Below are 26,199 nucleotides of genomic sequence, written 5' to 3'. Positions count from 1 at the left end.
TGCACAGGTACAGTGCTTTACAGATTTAACTTCTCTTTTCACTGCTCCCTGATTTTCAAAGCATTTCCACAATGACCACAAATGCTGGTAAATTCTACTCTAATTTCCTTTTACTAGTTCACTAGAGTGTACTTACAGAAACCTAATTAAATTTACTACAGGTAAAAGAGATAAACCAGCCCCCACCACCCCAAGGCCTTGTACTGAAGACCCAGATCAGCCCCACTGTCCAGGTAACATCATGGTGATGGGAGACTTCTGTTTACCCCTTTTTTAGTATGCTGGGTAGCAGGTATTGTATGTGCCATGTCAAGTAGAGGCTCACACGCTTTTCTTATAGACAGGGGACAACATAAGTTGAAAATGGGGCCACTCCTTATAAATTTGCTGTATAAGTTGAGTCCAACAAACAGGTTTTTGGCAGGGTATGCCAGTGTATGTTCTCTGCATGGTTTTGGAATTTACCTTCCTCATGCAAAATAATCCACCAGATATGATGTGAGAGCTTTGTTTGTGTGCCCAGACTTGACTTCGGTCCCCTTCTCCCTGCAGAGACAGAGAGGCTGCGGCTCGTGGGAGGGGTCGGTAACTGCTCTGGCCGGGTGGAGGTGCTGTACGGGGGCTCCTGGGGGACGGTGTGCGATGACTCCTGGGACCTGCGGGACGCCCAGGTGGTGTGCAGGCAGCTGGGCTGTGGGGAGGCAGTGAGCGCTGGGACAGAGGCCTCCTGGAGGGAGGGGAACGGGACGGTGTGGCTGGACGAGGTGAACTGCAGGGGCAGCGAACTCCACCTGTGGGACTGTGAGCACGCCGCACTGGGGCAGAGCGACTGTCGCCACAAAGAGGATGCAGGAGTGTCCTGTGCCAGTGAGTCTGATTGCACAGCGAGTGCTGTAACTAGGACACATCAGGATTGGAGAAACTAGAGGCTCCATCCTGATCACATCCAGTAGTACAACACAGCATAGCAAGAGGCTTATCAGTGCAGCTACTTATGTATTAGGAATCTACACTTAGAAAGTGTCGATTTGTAAGTGCAGAGTGTATGTCTGTCTTCTTCATTAGTTTAAGGACTTGGTATTACTTTCAGTTTAACAGCAAACTTTACCCCAGATCACAGCCTGGTTCACCTGCACAGCTGTACTATGACCTGCTCAGCTTTAGTTGACACATTGAAAAGAGATGAGTGAAACCCTCTGCTGAAAATGGATTTGAAATCAATAACATTTGAATAAGAACTACCGTGTTTGCTACAGTAGTAACTAGATTTTTTCATTTGTTTTAATTTGCAACAAGTCTTCTGCTTAAAATCATCAGTAGTATCTGTCTATAATCTCTTTTTACTTCTGTCACACCCAGAGCCGGAGAGGATAAAACTGTCCGGTGGCCCCAGCGCCTGCTCTGGCCGGGTGGAGGTGCTGTACGGGGGCTCCTGGGGGACGGTGTGCGATGACTCCTGGGACCTGCGGGACGCCCAGGTGGTGTGCAGGCAGCTGGGCTGTGGGGAGGCAGTGAGCGCTGGGACAGAGGCCTCCTGGGGGGAGGGGAACGGGACGATGTGGCTGGACGAGGTGAACTGCAGGGGCAGCGAACTCCACCTGTGGGACTGTGAGCACGCCGCACTGGGGCAGAGCGACTGCCAGCACAGGAGGAGAGCAGGGGTTCGCTGTGCTGGTGAGTGCAGAGAGAGAGCTAGTGGCATCTTTAATACATCATTTTCAAACATTTCTGAGCCCTGTTTTCTACAGTTAACAATACAATATATCAGGGACCTTAACTTCAAAACCTCATCGTTATAAAAACACCTCGCAGTTCAGTGGGGTCTGAACTTTCACATACTTTGCTTCATATGGTTTCAAGCTTGACTCAGTGATTCTTTGTGTGACTGACATCTCCTTTGCATCAGATCATCTCCACCATAGACAACTTGGAAAATGCTCAGAAAAAAAAAATCAGCCTGTTTTCTCCTCTGTTTCAGATCCCCCAAAGCCCAGACCAGCCCCTCAGGCTCCAGAAGGCCAGTCCTCTCTGTGGATAGTCTGCATCGTCCTGGGAGTTCTGCTGTTCGTGGCTGCTGCCCTGGCCTGTTGGCAGAGACAGAGGAACAGAGCCCTTCAGAAAGGTGAGCCTGGTCTCCCCACTGTCTCTACCAGTCAGACTCTGTATTGTGTTCGACAGCACAGCAGTGCTGATCAGGAGCAGGTCAGTGGTGTCTGATCTCACATCCACAGTACTGGTCTGGCTCTGATCTGACAATGAAGTGAAGAAATGGTGACTGTTGCCCTGATTCAGAAAGATACACTGTGACATTTGTCCTGACAATAATGGGCCTGTTTTTCATCTCCAATCAGAGATTGCTCAAAGGGAGAAGACCTCCTTACCCCACCAGGATGCTCTATATGAGGAAATCGACTACAAGCTGTACCGGCAGGGACAGCACAGCCAGTTCAGAAAAGGTTTGCTGCCAATTTGCTTCGTCACTCTCTTCTTCCCAAAGCTGGGGTCAGTTGTGCAAACATTATTCCTGTTAGAGGAGTAGAAGGGGTCTAGTGAGGAGAGGAGTCTCTCAGCAGCTGGAGTGACTGTCCTGTCTGATCTCTGTGCTGCAGGAAGTGATCTCTCTGGAGGGCTGGACTATGATGATGTGGCAGATGAGGACAATGAAACTCCAGGTATGTCAGGCAGGTGCCTGAAGTGAGTTTAATTATTGTACCATTCATATCTGGGAGCATTTTGTTGCTAGTTTGTAGATGAATAAGGAAGATTTAGCAAGGGCACCACTGCTGAGTAATTGCAATTTGAATGTGCCTTCTGTGTGGAGTTGAGGTGCTTTTCTGAGGTTTCCACATCAGGTACTTGAGTACTTCAGGTATTCAAGGTTCCTCCTACTGTCACGGGAGCCGGTCCTGACTCCTGAGTAGTGCGTATTGTGGACCCTATGCAGACGGTATAATCTGGAAGTGACTGGAATAGGACTTCAAGGGAAACACAGCAGGAGCAGGACAAGATGACAGACAGGGGAGCGTGACGGCTTTAATCTGGTGCTCAGGAGGCGTGGCACAGATGAACAAGTCCTAAGATAGTCCAAAGGGGAAACCAGGGCGTAGTCCAGGATCCAGGAGCCGGGAGATCCAATCTGAGACAGACAAGATTAAAACTGGAATGAGATCCGGAACAGGGACAGGGAGTCAGGAGGATAAAAACAGTAATGAGGCCAGGTGCTCCAAGCGCCAGACTCAGCACGTCAGGATGCCATGATGAAGCCTATGCTGTCGGGTCTCTCCAGGACCCGCTGGTAGGTGGGCTTCTGGGCATCTGTCTTCCAATGCAGAGCCGGGAATAGTGAGAGGGCCAGGCTTAAATAAGGAGACAAAACAGGGGGCAGGTGCACATAATCAACTAAAATACGAAAGGGCCGAGTGCCCTTAAGAGGAGGGATTACGATCCTGACACCTACTTCCGAAAGTCTTGATGGTCGATTCTACTGGTTTTACCAAATTAGGGTGCCTCTGTCATCCTGTGCAAGGTATCTCTTGCAAAATATCCATCCCAACGTACTAAAGATCAAGAATACCTCAAAACTACATATCCAACAACAGGGGTTTATTATTGAAGCTGGATACGAAACCTTATATGAGTTGACATATATGCATTGTGCAGATTTTGGTCACTGCTTGCGGATACAGTTAATTGAGTCTCATCTCTCCAGGAAATCTGTCTGGGGATGTTCTGGACTATGATGATGTGAAGGAAGATGGAGAGACCTCAGTTCCAGGTAGAGTCACAGCTGTTTCTGAACATCTGCAGAGCTGATCATTAGGCAGTATATTCTCTAAGGAACTATGATTATATGAAACATAAGTCAATGTCATTTACTTCCTAGTGATTTTGGGATAGAAAAAGGTATTTAATTAAAAGGAACATGAAAGTGTGTATGGTTTAGATTGTGGAAATTGTTCAGTGGTGTATTGTCAAGATATTGATCAGTAGTGTGTATTCAGTGATACAGTGATGATAGTTTCTCAGTAACTCTCCAGGTGACTCTTTTCTCCCCAGAGGGTCTGACGGAGGGTGATCTGGGCTATGATGATGTGAAGGAGGACGAAGAGACCTTATTACCAGGTATAGTCAGGTTATTGATTAACAAGTATTTCTGAACATGTGCAGAGTTGATCAGAAAACTGTGTGTCCTCTAAGTGATTATAAATGTATAAAACAAAACTCAGTATAATTTGCTTTATCATGATTTTGAGAAAAGAAAGATATTTAATGAAAAGAGCATGAAGTGTGTATGAGGTAGGTTTTGTGTTCAGTAATGTGTCTAGTCAACATAATGATTGGTGGTGTGTAGTCAGGATTTTGATCATTAGTGTACACACATCAACATATTGATTAATAGTATGTTCTGAGTGATACTGTGTAGTAATTTCTCAGTAACTCTCCAGGTGACTCTCTTCTCTTCAGGGGGTCTGGCTGAGGGTGATCTGGTCTATGATGATGTCCAAGAGGAAGATGAGACCTCAGTACCAGGTAGAACCACAGTTGTTTCTTAAGATCTGCAGAACTGATAATGAGAATCACTCTACTTTATCTAGAATTGTGTAACTTGTGCTGAGAAATGATTCAGCCTAATACTGAAGTTGTGAACCTGAGTGTTTCTATCTCTTGCAGAGAAAGTCCTGTCTGGAAGAGTCTCCCCAGAACCTTCACTCCTGGGTGACAATGAATACGATGAGCCCTATGAGCAGAGCAAGTGACCCCCTGAGCCACAGCAGCACTCCAGACACAGCAGACCTGCAGCAGACAGCAGGACCAATGGACAAGGCTGAGGAGAGACAGGACAGGACTGTGGAGATGTGGATATCAAAATGCTACTCAACTTTAGAACAAAAAGCCTTAATGGGATTTATATTTACTGTATTTACTGGAGTTAATCCTTTCCTCTTTCAATGATGGAAATAATTTTGGACTATTTTATCCATGTGCATACTGTACTATTCAGAAATCTGAGAAAGTAAACGTGAAATATGAACCAAAGGTAATCACTGTTCTCACCCCACACTTAAAAATTCACTCTTTTGTACCTTAATTCACAATCCTGTCCTGGACTGTCAGAATCAGTTCTTTCTTGTGTTGCAATTGTGTTTCATTCATTATTATACTCATTTGTGCTCTTGACATACAATATGTTATACCTTGTCAGGACAGACAAAGCTGCAGTTGAAATAATATTTTCTATTGTTCAACACAACAAAACGAACTCTTTTTACTGGAGATATACTTCCCTTCTGTAAGATCTTGACCATTTCATTTAATGGGTATGGTATCTCCCCATAATTGATAACAGATCTATTAGAAATATACTTTTTTGTCCATATTTGAGTGTGTAAAATAAAGTAGGATGTTAAATCCATTGGAAGATCCTAATATTTAAAGAGTTTAATAAGTAATATGATTTCTTTATTCATGTTACAAAATACATATTGATAATCTAATTCGAGTTAAATCTGAATAATGTTTGTTTAAGAGGTTACATTTTATGAATGATTTTACATGACACTTCTTCAATTTTTATTGGTAATATGTTACATTACATACAGTATCTCGAAATGAAAGCAGTGCAAACGCTATGTTCAGTGGCACAAATCAGCATAAATGGAGCACTGACAAACGCGGTTTTGATAACGATGGGTTTCATCGTCTGTGCTGTTTGTAGTGGCCCAGCTTCATGGAGCTCTTCTCTGTACTTTCTGAGCAGCACTATCTTTTCTGTAGTGTGTTGACAGAACTTGACCACAATATTCTAAATGTGAACTTATCAGTGAGTTGTACAATTTTAACATAATTCATATTATGTTAATTCAAATTTAACATAACTTCTCTTATTTTAAATTCTGTGCTCTTAAACTTTGTATCCTAGCATTTTGTCGCCTTTTCAATTGCTTTCTCACATTGTGTAAAAGATGTAAATCATGCGTCAACATAAACACTTTTTTTCATAATTAGCCTCTTCTAGCTCAGTATTTCCCATTTTGTAATTATAGTTTGTTTTTGCTACCTGCAAGCAAAACCCTGCATGTCTCTACAGAAGACAGCCATATCCTAAAACGTAATTCCAAGACATTGGAATTGGAAAAGACATTTGTCTTTTCTGTAGACCCCATATTTAGAAGTTTGGTCTCATTCTATTCACGATGAATAATGATGGTCTTTAAGGGACAAAATACCTAATACTGTGAAAACCAGTGCTGTCACAACTCGAGGAATGAACCTGGGAGGCAGATGGAATGGCGAAGTTGGGGTGGAGGGAGGGGTAAAAGAAAAGATGTGTCCAAAGATGTGGGCAGCCAGGGAGTATTTTTGTGGATGAAATCTGAAGTGCAAGATTAGAATTTAATTTCCTCCTGAACCTCTTGAACCTCTGTTAAATAAAACCATTAGTATCTTCCTGGACTTCTTATATCTTCCTGAAGAAGAGGAACTCTGTTACTTCTACAGTATATCTGTCATGTGCTGAGTTTAATTTCTTGTTATTTTGCTGCCATTAACAAAGAATTCTAGAACAGTGAGAATGTGTTTGTTTTTCCATTCTCAGTAAGGTTTACTTTGTTTTAAAAACAGTGTTGCTTTATATTACCAGCGTTAAATTAGCAGGGGCTCCTATCAAAACTTTTATCTCCTGAGATCTATTGCTTTCATGCTTAGATGAATTCAGTTCAGGTCAGTTTATTTGTCACATGCACAAGTGCAATGAAATGCTTATTTGCATGTATGCACCAATACATAGACATTAAAGTCATAAAAGCTGGACAAGCAGTGTGAGAAAAAAAACACCAGTGTGAGCCAGTGGTAGAGCTAGATCTGTCAGTAATCCGACAGCTTGTGGGAAGAAACTGTGCCTGAATCTGGAAGTCTGTGCCTTTATTACAGAATTCCAGAGATAAAGTAGTAATCTACAACAAGTACAACAGTACTATTCTAGAACGTTTATTTCCCAGGTGTATTTATGTTCAAAATGAAAACGGAACAGAGCTGTGATAATTATCCAGTGTCACGCATTTCCATGAAGGTTTATTGGTTATATTTTTACAGTTAATCTTTTGTGATAGAATTTGTGAAAAGCAAGCCTTCTGAAAATGAATCTTATTTGGCAGGGATGGGTTCTAATGTAATCAAGTTTCTCCCATGAAAGTGTTCAGTTTGAACATATTTAATAGGTAAACCGATTATCATGGGCATCGATCAATCAATCAATCAATCAATCAATCAATGTGTTGTTCAGTTCTAGATTTTTCAGGCAGGAGTTCAAAGTGCTCCAGAAGCTCTCACAGACAGTGGTTTTAAATAGAGGTCCCCCTCCAAGGCTGCTGTCTGTCAATATCACGTTTAGTGCTGTAGTTTGGGGCCCGAGTCAGCTTAAGGACAAGATGCAATTTGCACTTTAAATGAGAAATCTAAGAGTGTATAAACATTAGATCAGCTTTTCTTAAAACTTTTTCTCTCACTCAGTTTTGGGATCCAATTACTGAATGTGCACTGCTCAGTAACAGTATCCCAAAACTGAGTCAAAAGTTTTAACAAAACGTTATTGAATTTAATAAATTTGGAAAACCTTTTATCAGTACTTTTGCTTGTTTCATACACATACTTTTAAGTTTCGGGTACATGTCAAAATCCGATGCCCGGAGAGGCTCAGATATAGATCGCGGAAATGCTCAGTTGGAAGCCCAGGTAGGGTTAGGGTTAGCATTCACACACTACTGAGACAATTTTAACCTCAGTGCTGTTATTTTTGGCCCAAACCAAGTTTAGGACGGGAGGTTTTGTAGAGTTATCTGAAAATTTTTTTTTCAGAAACTCTCTGGGGCCTGGATGGCTCCATGAATAGCGTGGTAATTTTATGCCGAAACTGATTCAGTGGGATCTAAAGTTGTCAACAAGCATTATACAATATCATTTAATTGCAAGAGATAAAACCAATGTTCTCAATTGTTTCCTATTCATACCTTTATGTTTGAGGAACATGTCAAAATCTGATGCCCAGAGAGGCTCAGGTCTAGATCGCGGAAATGCTCAGGTGAAACCCCAGGTAGGGTTAGGGTTAGCATTCACACACTACTGAGACCATTTTTAACCTCAGTGCTGTTATTTTTGGCCCAAGCCAGGTTTAGGACAGGCGGTTTTGTAGAGTTATCTGAAGTTATTTTTTCAGAAACTCTCTGGGGCTTAGATGGCTCCATGAATAGCACGGTAATTTTATGCCGATACTTAGTCGGTGGGATCAAAAGTTGCCAACAAGCATTATACAATATCATTTAATTGCAAGAGATAAGACCAGTGTTCTCAATTGTTTCCTATTCATACCTTTAGTTTTGGGGAACATGTCAAAATCTGATGCCCGGAGAGGCTCAGGTATAGATCGCGGAAATGCTCAGATGGAACCCCAGGTAGGGTTAGGGTTAGCATTCACACACTACTGAGACAATTTTTATGCTCAGTGCTATTATTTCTGGCCCAAGCCAGGTTTAGGACGGGTGGTTTTGTTGAATTATCTGAATTTTTTTTTTTCAGAAACTCTCTGGGGCCTGGATGGTGCCGTACACAGCACAGTAATTTTATGCCGAAACTTAGTCGGTGGGATCAAAAGTTGTCAACAAGCATTATAGAACATCATTTAATTGCAAGAGATTGTCACGGATGTCCAAAGGGACTAACCGTGGGGAGCAGGAGAGCGGAAAAAGACCCATATGCGTAGCGGCGAGACCGGAAAAAGGCCCGGGCTCATAGTGCAAAGAGTTCAGGAATGCCGTATAGAAACCTATGCCCTCAGGGAGCGGACGTGGGGCGCCCTGGTGCTAGGCGGGTCTCAGGACATCCGAACGTCAATGCTGAGCGAGGACAGAGTGCAAGACCCGGAAATATATAGCCCAAGGGAAAGAGAGGGACCGGAAGGACAGCAGACCGGAAACCAGGGACAGGTCAGAGAAGGAGCGCCCTCTGGCTGCAGAGGGCGTGACAGAGATAAGACCAGTGTTCTCGATTGTTTCCTATTCATACTTCATACCTTCAGCTTCCCTCACTTGTCCTCGACTCACACACACTGTCGTCCTTCATAACACATGCATTTCATACCCCTTCAGATCCTAATTCTATCAGACTTTGGAATCAATTGTATACCGACACTTTGTCATTCTCCCTCACTGGACAACCCTCTGAAAACTCCCTTGTTCTTTTACCCGTTAGCACTTTCCATTTCTTCATTTGGACCTTAACTGTTGTCCAGTCCGGTGTCCCTGGCTCTCCTTCCCCCAGCTCGCTGTTTCCCCAGTCTGTGGACTCTGCCATTGTCGATCCACAGGCTGCTGTTATGTCAGTTGTCTCTGAAGTCTTCTGCGCTTTCTCAGATTTTCCTTGTCCTGCACCTGCTTCCCTGGAATCCTTTTGCGGTTCAGACTTATCTACTGGTTTCTGGCTGCAACAAATTAAATCACATCTGTGGCCCACAGAGCTCCAGGATCCATCTGCCTAGAGTAACCATGGTTCTCCAAATAACCCATCTGCCTCTTTCGCAGTTTCCCAGTGCTCCCAGGTCCGTTTTTCTCTACAGTAATGTGGATTCATAATCCCTGATTGCCATAAGCCTCCCTTGCAATGCAGAGGGTCTCCCAGGCTGCATGCCAGGAGGTAACACAGAACCTGTAAACCATTTTCAACACTACACCTCCTTGGCAGCACATGGGTGGTACACCTTTACTGTCATGAAGGCATACTCTCATGGACCCCATAATCCCCAGTCACTCTATCCTGCAGCATACAGAGCTTCTCCAGACAGTATCAAAGGGCCTACAAACTATTTTGCCACCACACCTCCCTTGCAGCATCTGTGACTTTCCTGAGAAATGTGCCTTCACACTATGGTGGGCCCCATGAAACTAAAACAAAAGCCTAAGCTCTTCTTGAGCTCCAAGTAATTCCTTGAGCCTGTCTTCATTATATATCTGGGTAACTAGTCCACTCACCAACCTCAAAACACTTTCTCTCCAGGACCATCAGTTTTTCTCTAAAACTGCTTCTACAAAAAAAAACATTAAAAAACCTTCCCATCAGCTAATCTACTGAAACTGTCCCACAATTCAACCTCTTACTTCTTATCTTTGGGTTCATCAGTCACTCATTCTGTCTTGCTCCCTTCCCTCCTCTAACATTAAGTCCCATGTGACCATGTAAAGCATGGCCACACTACACCACGGGGGCCATGGAACCTCCTCTAACTCTCCTGTCCCTCTTCTAAACCCCCTGGCTGGCCCATGTCTGCATCCGGTGTTTGTGGGAGATCCTGCCAAAAATTAAGAGGGCTGTCATGGAGTGGGTGACCCCTAAATACAGAATCTGCATTTGTTATGTTGATAACTATGACACCTAGCAGTTATAAATAGAGGTATCCTTCCACCCTTGCCAAAAGTTCTACTTATCTTCTAGAATGACCAGTGCACGAACAGACCAGCCACAGACACTAAGCCCCTAGTATTGTTTAAGTGCCCTTTTTATTTTCTAGTGGTTGCAAAATTTACCGCTGTCTATGCAACACCCACCGCACATCATACAAAAACTAAGTTCAAAGGAAACCCAATCAAAATCAGAACTATAGCCCAATTGGTCCCCAGTAATCAAACCAAAATGTCGCAGAAAAAAAAGTCCAGGAGCATTATTCTCCAGAACCAGCTCTGTTCAGTAATCTGGCGTGCCTCCTAACGTATCCTCCTCAGTCCGAACAATGCGCCCTTATTTTTCTCCCCTCTACCCGGTTTGTCTCTGATTTTTAGGTGCAAGGGGAAAAAGACGATGCTGGGGTCATCCTCCTCTGCTCCCAGTCAAGTCCTCCTGAGTCCAACTGCTGCAGTATCCCACAATCCTTCCTTCTCCATAAGTCCAGCATTCTCTGCTCACTGAGGTTTTTGAAGTTTTCTTAGCAAGGGCTGTTGACTCATCCCCCAGGGGGTGGAAGTACCCCTGTGATGTTATGGGCGTGGGCTGAGCTAACTGCCCTGGGCACATTCAGAAATGGCTGTGTATAGATGGCCAGTTGTGGCGATGCACTTGCATTCTGTTTTTTGGGTGCTCCTCTCAATCACGGGCAAACTCAGGCCTGCTTATGAATGATGTGGTAATTGCTCAGTGTCTGTGCTAGAAGGGTCTTTGATCAGGGCAGGAAACACGGGACAAGGCATGAAACTGCATCAACACTCAACTTTTACTGGCTCTTCAATGCAACTTAAATCTCACAGCTCCTGACACCTGGTGCCCCCACATCCATTCTCCTTACTCTGTGACATCCACACGAGGAAGGCTTGGAGTCCTTGATTAGAGGGAGGAAGTGGACACAAGGAGAAACAAAAACATACCAAAACTAACAATGACACTGGCCACTATATACATTCTTAACATCAATATAGCCTCCAAAACCTGCTGCCCTCCTCACACGTTTGTTACTGTGTACAACTGTACATTCCTTCAAGCAGGAAGACTCTGTAAAAAGACAATTTTTCCAGAAATCAATCATACAATTCTCACTCCAGAGATAGAGCTCCTTTCTGAAAAAAGTAGTCTGAATAAAAAACTAAGGGTTGAATTAATTTAATATGTGAATGGCCAGATCTGTCAATAGTACTTATACTATTATAATAGTACGTATACTATGAGGAAATGTACTGGATTTACAGTACCATTTAAAGCTGACGGTATCATTCCTTATTTCTTGTGTTATTTAAACCACATTGTGTCGCAAAAACCATCCACAGTGGTTGTGTGCCATTATGCTTTCAGTGACCAATAACATCACTACTTGTAAGACTCACTTTTAACACAAGCAGACACACAGACAGTTTCCTCTGTCTTCAGAAGCCTGTTTCCTGTAGAAGTCACACTAGAGAGCGAGCTGCAGTTGACAGAATGATTCTGCGAGTATCTTTACAATCTGACAGGTGTTTTTAAACAAGATGGTCTATGAGTTCCAGACATTAAACACAGGGAGTTTTTGCTACTGTCTTTATAAAAAAAATCACTAAAGCATGTTAAATGTGCCTCAGATACAACCAGCACTATGAAGGGAGCAAATTCTGTTTTCATTGCTGTTCTACAGTCCAATACTAGATGGATCTGTAGTGATCTTTTTAATCTATTATCACTGTGTTTAGATGTGCTGCTGTGATCCTCTCTCCTGCTCCAGGAGAGCTACAGGCCTGCGGGTTCTGTAGGGAAACCAAACCACTTGATAACTAAAGACATAGACAGTGATAATTAAGGTGATTGAAGACAGTAAATGATTGATTAAGTCAATAGGTGATTGTGGTAGAATGAAAACGTAAAGATTTGAATAACTATGAAAATCTATTTATCTAATCTAGTTGAATAATTATGAATGAGACTTGAAGTAAGCTACTAAATGACCCAATACGTCAATAGAAGCTCATGTTAAAATGAAAATATAAAGACAGTGATGCTTTGAACAGTGACTAAGAATCACTGTTCTTATGTCTATAAAATGTTTTTCTTTTCTATTTATGTCCTTGGGGATACCTGCTTTTAAAGACCTGGTGATATAAGTGTTAATTCATTAAGCTTTGGGCTCCAGGATGAGACACTGTGCTTGACCTCTGCTCTGGACTGTGTGTCTCAATGGGGAGCTGATCCAGCACTCCCTCACCTGCACACACTCGCTGGCAGTGCAGCCCAGAGCAGACAGCATGCAGAGAGTCACTGCAGGCTCACAGGAGGCACCAGGGAAAAGGACACAACCAACGGGCTACAGATCACAAAGCATCGTTATTGTTGTAGTGTTGAGAGCAAGAAGACTGCTTTAACACCTCCAAACGTGTTGGCATTGCAGTATTTTCTGTGCTTTATAATTTGCAACCTGCCTTCTATTTTTGATAAAGATATATTCAGTCCCGGAGACAACAAGTGGACGTATATTGCAGCAACTTGGCAAAACTATTTAGAGCAATTTTTGAAAAAGTGGCTCACAAATTGGTCTAAATGTCAGAAGACTGATCTTTTTTTTTGCTGCTTTGTTTAATCCAATGTCAGTGTCATGATTCTGTAATTCAGATATGTTATGTATAAATGGGGATACTGAGGGTGCAGACCCAGCACTAAACTTAACAGACTGTCTTGTTTGTATGAGTCCTCATAGTGCTGATCAGGATTCAGTCACAGTTATATCACTCTGTAGTAGATCAATACAGTCAGCAGATCATGTAATAAACAGTAGAATTAAATTTCCTGATCCTAAAGGAACCTAGACTTCAGTTGTAATTTATAATTTTGACTCTGTAAATAATCAGCTTCAACAAGATGCTGCCTTTTATATCTTGGTTAATTTATAAAAGTATATAATCTTTTCTTTGGCAAAAAAAAAGACTTCAAAGACTTTGCAAAAGTGCAGCTGTGGTAGGAGAAGTTTTTGCTAATAGAATGAAATGTCGTCGCTGTATATGGATCGAGCTGAAATCAGGGGCTCCTATTGGTCATCTCCCTAACTGTGGGGCTCCACCTCTCTGCCTATAGAAGGTGCGTGTGTCTGTGATTGGTGGGCTCAGGTGCGAGGATGTGACTTTGTAGCAGGAGTGATGTAGGGTGTTCATCTATGCGAGAGCCCGGGATGAGATCAGTGCACATTGTCGATTTCACTCAAGGACCCAGACAAGGATGGAAACAATCCTTAAGATTCCACTTATTTTCCTCTTTGACCTGATCATGTTTCTGTCAGCAGGTGAGTTCTGATCAATTTATCCCTAATTGTTATTTAATTGTTGTTCTTCAGTGTGGTACTGGATCAGTGTGTGAAGGCAGACTCATGAGAGTGGACAGTTGACAGTTGACAGTTGAATAATTAAGTTTTAATATGATTAAAACTGATGGATCTCTTAGATAATCCCAGTGTGTCTGAAGTATTAAATCTAAAATAGAATCATTATCATATCATACTGAGGTCTAAATATCTTTAAACATCAATTAGGACATTTAGGAGAGGTGATTTTCCTACTTATTTCTTAATTCAACATGGTTTTATGTAACTGCTGTACTTCTAGAAAGATATATTTTCAGGGATCCTGATTTGTAAATGCAACTACATTTATTACTACTGATGTATTACTATTAATGCCACAACTAACACTAATAAAAATCTTTAAGAAGTGTCACAAGACTAAGCCTAAGGATTTTTTTCTTTCTCATAATGTGTGGAAGTGTGGAAGGCTTTCTATGAATTCTGCCAGATTGGGTTTCCAGGGTGTGTAGGGAACATCTGTTCAACAGTCCTAGACCTGTACCAACCCAGAATCCTTGCACTGTATGTAATTTGCAAACAAAGGGCTCTCCAGATTTGCATGGATTAATCATAATTATATCTTAGGGATTATATCATAAAAGCTAAATAGTTTTTTGTGTACAGTAGAGCAACAATACATCAAAAGTTAATTTAGGTTTCCCCAAAACTCGTACACTACAGGCACACGACAGGACTCCAATCCTTCCAATCCTAGTTTCAAAGAGCCCTGTCAAGACTGCTAAAGAGGGACACTGTAATTATTCAAATTCTTAATCTCTATGTTAATCTAATGTCATGTTTTTTCTGTGATCTAGGCTGTGAGGATCTGAGACTGGTGGGACATGGTGACCGTTGTCATGGAAATGTGGAGGTTTTTAAGAACGGGAAATGGGGAAATATTTGTCATGATGGCTGGACTCGTTCCACGGGGACAGTTATATGTAATCAGCTCAACTGTGGAGATTTTTTAGTTTCCTACTATTACAACGATAATAGTTCTTTTGTCCTGACTGAAGTTAAATGTACAGGAAGAGAACCAGCTGTGCAAGACTGTAAATCTGATGAAAAAGTTACAAAATCATGCAGAAAAGGGAGAACCAAAGTCTTCTGCAGTGGTGAGAGGATGTTCATGTTTTCATCATGAATAAAAGGTCAAAAGGCAGCTGTGTTGTCCCTGTGATTCAATGTGGTAAAGCATTTACATGCTAATCTTCAGTATTGTAGAGAATGAATGTATCACTATCGCATGTTATTTTTCCTTATTGAGGTACAGTAAAGTCCCAGATAAAAATGAATGTAAATTAGACTTTCCTAAACAGGTGTCTTATTATTACTTCAAAGTTGTTTCAGCTTGTATATTATTAGTAATAATAGCTCTCGAAGTTGTATGTTTAACATCAGAGGCAGTTTAAGATTACAAAACTCACAGTTTAATAGAACAAAAGTTCAAATCAAATGAGCAGAAACAAATGTTTCTTTTTTTATCTTATGAATTTAGAAAGAAATGAAATGACATGTTCTGTTTTGTGTAAGTAAAGAATCAATTAACCCTTCCTTTTCAAGACAAAATGATGACTCAATGGAATTCTTCAGTACGTCAACAGTAATGTTACATCTTTACAATAAAAGAAAATATCAGGCCATTATTTAATCAGTTTACGCTACTCAGAAATACACCAGACATTTGCCTTATTAGCCCAATTACATTCAAAATAAATGCTGACATCTGAAAGAAATTGAATCAATTAATCAATTAATCAATCAATTTTAACTGCCTGTAATATTGTGTGACTTACATGATATTCCAAAAGATAAGAGAAATAAAATGTGTTCAAAAACACAGTGTTAATTTGAATAAAAACACAAAGTAATTTCCATTAGGGGAGACCACCCGGCTCTCTGGAGGGATGTGCTATGGAAGATTAGAGGTGAATCGAGGAGGCAGCTGGAGGTCAGTGTGCTCTCAGTCTGTGGACTCCAGAGACGCGGACGTGGTCTGTAGAGAACTGGGCTGTGGAGTCTCCAGGGCTGTGCTGGGAGGAGCCTCTTCAGGACAGGGGACTGGGCCTCTCTGGGCAGATAAATTTCAGTGTCAAGGTAATGAAGAGGAACTGATCTACTGTCCAGTCCTGAAGAGAGAGCAGCACAACTGTACACATGCAGATGACATCAAGATTGTCTGTTTTGGTAAGAAACTTTCAATGTTTAACTTTAAACCTTAAAAATGACAATCTTAAATATTGCACAGAACTAAAGTGAGTAAAATTTTTCATGGTTTATTTTGAGTTGTCTTCATATTTAAAGCACTATTTTTTTACAGAAAAAAAAACATTCTTGCATGCAAATTATTACTAGTTTTGATTCTAATTTCCAGGTTATTTGAAAGAATGAAAAACTTGCATTATCTCAAGTTAATATGAAGTACTACAAATAGAAATTGAATTACAGTATTATCTATGGGTGAATCATCTTCAGGACCTTACATATCTGTACAAACAGATGTGAAAAACAGAAAGCTCTCCTATCTACAGTACACTCACTGCCCTGTCCCGTGTCCCATAACCTGTATCCCATGTCCTGTGTCCAGGCTACACTGACTTCAGGCTGGCCAGCGGTCCTGACCGGTGCTCTGGCAGAGTGGAGATGAAGTTGGGGGCTCAGTGGGGGACAGTCTGCGATCAGGGCTGGGACCTCCGGGACGCCACAGTCCTCTGACAGCAGCTGAACTGCGGCTATGCTGAAGCAGTCCTGGGCCCGGCCAGATTCGGACAGGGCAATGGCTCCACGTGGACCGATGTGTTCGACTGTGAGGGCACCGAGACTGAGCTAAGACACTGTCCCATCTCTCCATGGGCTCACAGCTCCTGCAGTCACAGCAGAGATGTGGGAGTCGTCTGCTCTGGTGAGTCCTCCTCCCTCCCGGACTTTGTTTTTGTACTGTATGTCCATGCTAAATGTATACTTTATCGGAGCCTATTGTAACCTTACATCGTTTTTATATGATCTGTCAATTGGTGTCCAAAAATATGATTCATTACTATTAATGCATGTGGAATGTATAGATATTACATATTGACATCAAACAAATTATAATTGTTAATTAATTACTTACATGCACACAATTTTAATAGCAATTATTGCATGTTTGCATTTGAAGATATACAGTATAGGAAGAGTGCTGAGTGAATATTGCACTGTTTCTGAAACAGCTGTTTAATCTAAACAAAGTTGATGTGTTGTTAATGTTCTGATTCTGAAGTGATTAAACCTCCCACAGTATTTAGATACGGGCTCTATTTCACTGTTAAACTCCTGTCTGTCTCCTGTATTGCCTGACTCTGCCAGGAGCGGAGGGAGGGGTCAGGCTGGTGGGAGGAGCCGGGCGCTGTGACGGGCGGGTGGAAGTCTTCTCCAGCGGCAAGTGGGGGCGACTGCTGGACTCGTCCTGGACAGACTCTGCCGCCTCGGTGCTCTGCAGACAGCTGGGCTGCGGTTCGGCTCTAGAGAGCTCCAGCTCCTCTCGCTACGGGCCGGGCCGCAGTGACGTGTGCTTCTCGGGCGTCTCGTGCTCCGGGAACGAGACTCACCTGGGGAACTGCAGCCGCCCACAGCCGGTCAGCTGTAGCTCCGGGAGTGACGTGGGAGTGCTCTGTGAGAGTGAGTCCCATCTGCTGGACAACACATCTGTCCTTAACACACGTTGTAGTTTAACAGAACTGAAATGAGTTTCACAAAAGAAAAAAAAACCACTAAATATTTCCTCCTTCTTGCTGAGTTTTAAAATGTTTACTTTTTATCGGTATGGTTTTTAATATTTTATACTTTTTTTTAAAATATTGTTGCGTTCTGCTTTCGCCCTGTATTGAATTGCATCACTGCACCTTCAATTTTCACCTCAAGTGCCTCTACTTCTCCTGTATCTGTACTATATCTATATAATAGTGTATAAATAGTGGACACTTCTTTGTTTTCTGTCCTGCTATGGGAGAGTGCAGTCCATAAATCCCGCTTTGGTTGTCTCCAGCCTCTGTGCCGATTTCCAGCCACCAAACATACTGTAAGGCCATTCGCTGCATTGGTGTGAGGCTTGGGATAAACCCATCCTCTCTTTCCCAGCGCCAGCCTGCAAGATGCCAGATCACAGCAGGGAGGGAATCAGGACTGCTCACTGGGGCTGAAGCTCAGAAGAAGCAGAACTTGGTCCGGTCTTGGACAGTGGATCCTATGCACAGATAGAGAGTGAAGTGGAGAAAAGATTTCAGAAAGCTGTTTGAGTCACGTGAAGTGGGGGGGCAAATGACTCAATGCTGTATGAACAGAGGGAGGCATCTGTGTCAGAGATAGAGCAGACTGATAGGGGAAATGTGACAGGGAGCAGCAGTCAGGAAATGCCTGGGTTCGTGGAGAAAGCCTAGCGAGACAGGCCGCGATCTGGGGAAGCCAAGTGAGACCCACACCCAGACAGCTCCGCTGACAATGCAGTGTTATACAAGGCAAGACCTGTGCGAGGCATTGAAAAGAAAGTTTGAGCTGGACACTGACCTGAATGGCTAGACAGAAGAAAGGCAGAGGCGGAGAAGATGGCCAGTTCACTTCTGGGAGTTTGAGGTCTTCCTCTGGCGAGGGACCAGGGGAGGGGAGCTATGTATCTTTCGGCTCCCACCCAGTGTTGTACTGCACTACTGTATCCTCACCAGTAAACTTGTCTGCTATTGCTTCTTCTGCATAACCCTATAAAACAGGGGACCTGTAACTTCTCTTTCTCTTTGCCCCACGTACTGCTGTATGAGACTGCGGTTGTCCTCCCCACCCTCTCTTTCCTACTGCTGAATTGGAGTTTAGGGTAATTAGCTGCAATACGAAACAGTAGAGGGGAGTGATTGCAAACAAATAGTTTTTCTCAGAAGAAAAGTATTTTGACAAGTAAGGAAATAAGTTGCTTGTGATCCAACTATTTCGCTGCTCAATTTCAATGTGAATTTTTCAAGTTATGGATTGTCAATAAAACACTTCAGTCTTTGTTCAGAAACAGAGGTCTCCCGCTGCTAGTGGTTCAAAGAGAGATTTCTTCCCTGTGGTCTCCGTGAAAGATTTCAAACACACAAGAGTGAGCAGAGTTCCTGCTGTTTTCCGCTCCCACAGAACACGGGCTCCTCCAGCTGTCTGGGGCGGAGAGCCCCTGTGCTGGGCGGCTGGAGGTGTATCACCGGGGCTCCTGGGGGACGGTGTGCGATGACTCCTGGGACCTGGCGGACTCTCAGGTGGTGTGCAGGCAGCTCCAGTCTGGGACGGCCGTCCACGCCCCAGCGCCAGTGTCCTTCAGCCAGGGCGCCGGACCCATCTGGCTGGACGAGGTGGGCTGTCTGGGGAACGAGTCGTCTCTGTGGGAGTGTCCCTCCAGACCCTGGGGTCAGCACGACTGCGGACACAAGGAGGACGTGACCATAGTGTGCTCAGGTGTGACAGCAACATTCCTCATCAGCAAATGATCTAATTTTAATCTGCAGTGAAGGAAGAACATTCAATAATCAGCATGATGAAGATTGTAGAAATCAAAGTTCGCGACTATATGAGAAAACAGGGAAATTCGATGTACACTTAGAACGTTTTAAACTTAAATTTAGGAAACCAAGCACATAAATGAATTGCCCTTTCTGCTCGAAAAAAGATTTTGCAGGCTGGCTGAAGAAACTGACAACACTGAAGAGGCTGAGCATGGTGCAGAATAGCGTTTTTAAGTTTTAAACAGAAAAAATAATTACAAATTAAAAGGAAAAGGTCTTCAGCGATCAGTCATTTGGGCTGCTTCACTAAGTGGGTTCTGTGTGGCTCACAACACATTGAAAAGATTATTTCAATTAATTATTTATTACCAGATCAAAAGTTTTAAGAATGCAAGGTTTTAGCATCAAAAACACTAAAATCTGAAAAAATAAATGGTCATTCTTGAAATATAGGCACAAATGGAAAAAGCTTATTTTTAGTTTATAACTAATATTACAACCTGATTGTAAAGTTCTGCTGCCTGTTCACCATGGCTTGTTCAGTGTAACAGGTTTTTATCACCAGCTACTGCAGCAGCTATTTACTGTCAGCTGTGATCAATCAGGTCCAGTGCCTGCTGTCTGCCTCTCTCCCCTGGGCAGCACTGTGACACAGTGGGTAGGATTCTGGACTCATAACTGGAAAGTTGTGTGTTCAAATCAAAAGACGAGACACTGCTGTTGTACTCCTCCTTTCTCCAATAAATTAGCCAGTTATATAAATGAGTATGTATGTCAGGTGATGTGGACAACAGCATTAGCTGAATTAGTAATTAGTTAATGCAATGTTGTTTAGTTAATTACCAAATGACTCTGTCTCTCTCCTCAGAGTTCAAGCAGCTGAGGCTGGTGAGCGAGCAGTTTGAGTGCGCAGGGAGAGCTGAGGTCTTCTACAACGGCACCTGGGGAAGCATCTGTCAGAACCTCATGGACTCTCGCACAGCTTCACTGATATGTCGCCAAGTCAACTGTGGGGACTTTGTTAAATTTGATACCCCTGCCGATGGGTCAGGTCTCAAATGGCTTGACAATGTTCAGTGTAAAAAGCATGATGTGTCACTGTGGCAGTGCCCCCATTCCCCTTGGGGAGAGAACAGCTGTACTGACAGAGAAGTAGCAGGGTTAATTTGCACAGGTACAGTGTTTTACAGATTTAACTTCTCTTTTTACTGCTCCTAGAAAAGTAAAAGTAAAAGAAAAAGTGCTAAAGTAAGCATTATGTACCTTTCAACAATGACTTAACATGCTTTTAATTACACTTCAATTTCATTCTCTTTGCTTAATAGAGAGTACCTTACAAACTTCTAATTAAATTCTTTCCAGGTAAAAGAGATAAACCAGTCCCCACAACCCCAAGGCCTTGTACAGAAGACCCAGATCAGCACCACTGTCCAGGTAACATTGTGATGGGAGACTTATTTTCACCACCTTTTTTAGTCTGCAGGATAGTATATTTGTACCATGTCATGCAGAGGCTCCAACTTTTTTCTTATGAACAGGGGATGATATTAGTTGAAAGGGGAGGCCACACATGCAAAGATTTGCTCTACAAGGTGGGCCCCCTATACAGGGTTTGAGCAGGGGTGCAGTGTATGTTCTCTTTGCAAGATTTTCCTTGCATATAGCCTTCCTCATGCAAAGAGAGCTTTGTTTGTTTGCCCAGACTTGACTCTCTTGTCCCCTTCTCCCTGCAGAGACAGAGAGGCTGCGGCTCGTGGGAGGGGTCAGTAACTGCTCTGGCCGGGTGGAGGTGCTGTACGGGGGCTCCTGGGGGACGGTGTGCGATGACTCCTGGGACCTGCGGGACGCCCAGGTGGTGTGCAGGCAGCTGGGCTGTGGGGAGGCAGTGAGCGCTGGGACAGAGGCCTCCTGGGGGGAGGGGAACGGGACGGTGTGGCTGGACGAGGTGAACTGCAGGGGCAGCGAACTCCACCTGTGGCACTGTGAGCACGCCGCACTGGGGCAGAGCGACTGCCAGCACAAGAGGAGAGCAGGGGTTCGCTGTGCTGATGAGTGCAAAGAGAGATCTAGCGCCCTCTTGTCCAGATGATTTTCAAACAAATATGAATCCTGTTACAAAACGTCAGGCACCTAAAATTCCAATCATGTCTGAACCCCTTTCTTACAAAAGCATCTTGCAATGTAATGGCACCTTCACATCATTTGCTTCATATTTGTTTTGTGCTTTTGTAACACCCATGTGAACACAGGTTCGCACTCCCAGATTAGGAGCTTTATTAGTACTACCTGCCTATAAATGATCAGTAGTTACCTCATTAACTAATAGTCTGGTGCTCAATCATTGGGTTTCCCTCCCTTTAGTCTTTCTCAGATCCTTGCTAAGCTTCACTGTTGGGTTTGTGGACCTTTACTTGACCTTTACTTGTTAGGGGTTCTTGACTTTGCTCTCAGCTGTCTTCCCAGCTTCAGATCTTGCTTGCTACTTCAACTTTATCTCTTGGAAATGCCCTCTGTTAAAGTATAAGCTTCACCTTGCCTCTGCTCTCAGTGCAGTACATTTGGTCTCACTCTTGCTTGTCTGCAAAGTGACTTCCCAGAGCCCAATGAGTGGATTCACTCTCCAGCTCTGTGACTGCTGTCCTCCCCAGGTCAGCGTGAGTCGTCATTACAGTTTCAGATTGAACGGGTGTAATTTTTTGTGACTTACATCTCCTTTACATCAGATCATCCACATCTTTGATCTTTGAGGATGAGTTTATACTCTACTTGGAAAATGCAGAGGACGAGAATAGCAGCATGTTTCTCCCTCTGTTTCAGATCACCCAAAGCCCAGACCAGCCCCTCAGGCTCCAGGAGGCCAGTCCTCTCTGTGGACAGTCTGCATCGTCCTGGGAGCTCTGCTGTTCGTGGCTGCTGCCCTGGCCTGTGGGCAGAGACAGAGGAACTGAGCCCTTCAGAAAGGTGAGCTTGGTCTCCCCACTGTCTCTACCAGTCAGACTCTGTATTGTGTTCGACAGCACAGCAGTGCTGATCAGGAGCAGGTCAGTGGTGTCTGATCTCACATCCACAGTACTGGTCTGGCTCTGATCTGACAGTGAAGTGAATAATTGATGAATGGTGTCCGATCAATTTGATATACACTGGCTCAGTTTTTTTTTCTGTTTCTAAATCTGATTTGTTTCTGGTTATTGGGACTGAGAAACTGCCTTAGATTTCTGGCAATAACCAGTCAATGTATGAAGTTGTGGGATGTCCTGACATTAACAGGCCTGTTTTCCATCTCCAATCAGAGATTGCTCGGTGGGAAATGACCTCTTTTCCCTACCAGGATGCTCTGTATGAGGAAATTGACTACAGGCTGTACCAGCAGGGACAGTACAGACAGCTCAGAAAAGGTAAGCTGACCATCTGCTTCATCACTGTCTTCTTCCCAAAGCTGGGGTGAGTTGTGCAAACATTATTCCTATTAGAAGAGTAGAAGGAGTCTAGTGAGGAGACAAGACTCTCAGCAGCTGGAGTGACTGTCCTGTCTGATCTCTGTGCTGCAGGGAGTGATCTCTCTGGAGGGCTGGACTATGATGATGTGGCAGGTGAGGACAGTAAAACTCCAGGTAAGACAGGCTGGGGCCTGAAGTGATTGTGATCATTGTACCACTTGTCTGTCAGAGATTTTCAGTGCTGGGTAATACACAAATAAGGAGAATTTAGCAGATGAAACTTCAAGGTCAACACAGTATTGCAAAACTATATTTACAACGCCTGTGGTTCATTATTACAACTTGGTATGAAACTCTGTATGAGGTTATATATATGGTGGAGACTGTTCACTGCTTGTTACAGTTGCCTGAGTTTCTTCTCTCCAGGGAGTCTGTCTGGGGATGATCTAGTCTATGATGATGTGAAGCAGAATGGAGAGACCTCAGTTCCACGTAGAGTCAGAACTGGTTTTCAACATCTGCAGAGCTGATCACTAGGCAGTGTATCCTCTAAAGCAGTGGTTCTCTTCGGTATGGAAAAGCAGTTTGGTGTGCTCACTTCCCATCTCTTCACATAAAGCTTTAAAAATACATGCGTTCAGAAGGCGTCCTTTGATAAGGTTTATCAAAGGCCTCACCCAGAACCATTTTAAGTCCGCCTGGCATCCTCTTCTCAGCCAGTTGTTCACGATGAATGCAACAATGTATTGCTACTGCCAATGGTAAATCTTCTCTGATACGTGCAGTCATGCCTTTCATCCTACCAGCGCCAGTGTCATCAGTACTAATACCGACGCATTGTGTCCAGTCAACTTTATTACTTACAATGAAATTGTTTAGCAACTCAAAAATGGCCTCACCAGTTGTGTTGGTTGACAGACATCGGCAAAAAAGAAATTGTACTCCTCCTACATACTCATACCTGATATATGCCAGAAGGTGAGCATCACCCACTGTATCGGTAAACTCGCAGTGGATCCGCGAAGTACTGACTTTGACGCAAGCGTGATGTCAGCTGTGAACAATTAGAATTACAGCACTGCTGGTGTAGTATCCTCTCACGAGGCACCAGTAATGTAGGGATTTACTGGGACAATATTTAATTGTGGCAGTAAGTCACCAAATGATTCTTTTGATGGTATTAGAATCCAGCCTTGCGGGATAACTCAGACACCGCACACACACGGGTACTAATACACGAGAATACATTTATTAATACATAGAATGTGCATATAAACTAAACAGATCTTATTCTGAGGGTGAGCAGAATACAAAAGGCATTTTCATTCAGTCACAAAGAGTTACACATACCAAGAGGGACATACGCTCAGTATATCATTCATTTAGACCGTTTCGTAAATGAACTTGGTTACAACTTCTACACTAGATACTCAAAACAAGTACATCACTCTTAGGAATTAAATTGATATCAACTGGTTGGGATAACAATTGAATTCTCGAGCGGTAATGCAGTGAAGTCGAATACTCATCCAATCGTGTGGAGTCAGATCTCCTGCAGACAAAGAAGCAGTGGCAGGCTTGCTGCTGTCCAGTCAGCGCTCTCTGGCTCGGTGCCAAGCAGTGCTCGGTGCAGCTGGAGAGAAGTTCCTGCGATGCACTGCTGATGCTCTCTGAAGACTCGCTAGTTAGTGCTGGCTGAAACTAGCAAAGTTTGTGCACAGGAGAAAAGACTGTGGGTCCCAGCAGGTCAGGAAGAGGACCGGTTCGTTCCTGATGAAGCGCTAGTTCTGAATACTGATTCAGCTGTCCACGGTTCCGACCTGTTCACGAGGCTTGCTGCTGGTGCTAACCTCGGGTGGATCCTTTGGTTATGCGCTGGCAACCTCCTCTCTCGACTCTTAGAACAAAGGAAAGTTCTGGCACTCGGACACACTGGCCGTTACGGGGTGGTCCGGGCTGAGTCTGGGGATGTTAGGAGGAGCCCTGATGCTGGATGTCCAGGAGGCGCGCTGCGAGAATGTCCTCTGCTTGGGAACTGTGTTCCCTTGGGAACTGTTCTGCGCTTCCCAACTTGTGCTGCCCCTGGGAACTGTTCTGTGTTGCCTGCTTTTACCTGGAGTGGGGTTAACCTGCCCTACCAGTTCCTGATTGGCTGATGATGAGTAACCATGCACTCTGACCTTGCCCTTGGAATCTCTGACTTTTAGGCACCAGATGACCATTTATTAAGGTTGCTGGAGAATCTCAGGAATTGGGGAGCTGTTCCTTATCAGGACACTCTATCAGCTTGGAAAACACCTTAATTGTGAACTGTATCAGGCACCACTGAGATGAGGGAGAGAGTGACTGGCAAGGGAGCAGAAAACTTAATTCCTGTATTTTAATAAGCCTTGCCGCTACACCGGTATGGTTCACAAATTACCTCACTCACATTTTCACTTCTATTCTGCATCTTACTCGCACTTGCACTGTCACTGCCGTCGCTATATTTGCGTTTCAGAGTCCCAGATTTGAGCCAGTGGTCTATAATAACCCTTCAGTTTCGACTGCTTCTTTAAAACAATAATAAGTTCAGTGGTCAAACCACACTCGCATATCAAAACGTAACCACGCAGTAGACTGCTCTCTCGTTTTCAGTGTGTGACATTGTTTCATTCGCGGTGCATAAAACTAAAACACTGAAGCTATAGGCGCTGATGGGGAGAATGAAGAGGCGAGGTGGTCCGCCTTAACTCAAGCTTCATTAAAACACCAAGGCAACAGAGGGGTACAGCCAAGGAATGAATGGAAACTTTGCCCTTTCGGCAGAACCCTCAAGCCAGCCAAGCCTACGACTAGGCTGGTGCTCATCCCATTACTGACACGCACAGTCCCCTTGACGGCTGGTGAAACCCCGATACCTAGGACTAACACACAAGTGCCTCCTACTATGCAGATCAACAGTCCAACTGTTTACAACTTGCAGTTCTTAACCGTGCTCCTAGGGGGAGCCCCTGTGTAGAGCACGCTACCAATATTCTTTCCTCTGGCCTAAACAGCATTGATTTGCTTTCAGAAAGATGACTAGGTCAGCCCGCGGACCACACTTTGAGAACCACTGCCCCAAAGGACTATCGATATATAAAACATAAGTCAATGTAATGTATTAACTTCATTATGGTTCTAGAAAAGGAAAGATATTAAATGAAAAAAATGGGCATGATAGTGTGCGTGAGGTAGATTTTGGAAATTGTTCAGGTGTGTATCTGCTTCAAATCTTGATCAATAGAGTGTATTCAGTGTGACACAGTGGAAGGAATCATCCCCTGTTTACCACTAACACCACCAAATCAGCCCTCTGAATTGTTTCTCTCGCCTTGATCGCATGAGAATGCCTCATGGCTCCCCCTTTCTAATTTTTGAGAAGAGCCCTAATTTTTTGGATGACTAC

At 43.6% G+C, this 26,199-nt stretch overlaps 1 protein-coding gene across 1 annotated transcript; it reads left to right on the top strand.

The window, feature by feature from the left end:
* The first annotated feature begins 71 nt into the window (after positions 1-71).
* LOC148833668 (scavenger receptor cysteine-rich type 1 protein M130-like) lies at positions 72-22,280 on the top strand. The gene is made up of 20 exons (XM_088915312.1): positions 72-87; positions 553-867; positions 1,360-1,674; positions 1,979-2,122; positions 2,352-2,456; positions 2,610-2,672; positions 3,287-3,295; positions 3,710-3,775; positions 4,057-4,122; positions 4,465-4,530; positions 9,573-9,589; positions 10,824-10,899; positions 16,416-16,476; positions 16,591-16,730; positions 17,174-17,485; positions 18,971-19,285; positions 20,201-20,506; positions 21,066-21,314; positions 21,981-21,986; positions 22,150-22,280. Exons 1-20 carry the CDS (start codon positions 72-74, stop codon positions 22,278-22,280), a joined length of 2,778 nt encoding a protein of 925 aa, XP_088771438.1.
* The last annotated feature ends 3,919 nt before the right edge of the window (positions 22,281-26,199 follow it).

This window comes from Atractosteus spatula, chromosome 5 (genome assembly GCF_055471065.1).
Source record: "Atractosteus spatula isolate fAtrSpa1 chromosome 5, fAtrSpa1.hap1, whole genome shotgun sequence".
NCBI lineage: Eukaryota > Metazoa > Chordata > Actinopteri > Semionotiformes > Lepisosteidae > Atractosteus > Atractosteus spatula.
This window is presented reverse-complemented; position numbering and strand designations above follow the sequence as displayed.

Bases quoted from the DNA above. Each gene is read 5' to 3' on its own strand.
- LOC148833668 (XM_088915312.1), top strand. The intron at 3,776-4,056 runs GTAGAGTCACAG...TTTTCTCCCCAG, and splicing joins TGGAGAGACCTCAGTTCCAG to AGGGTCTGACGGAGGGTGAT. The intron at 16,477-16,590 runs GTTGGGGGCTCA...GGGCCCGGCCAG, and splicing joins TCTGGCAGAGTGGAGATGAA to ATTCGGACAGGGCAATGGCT.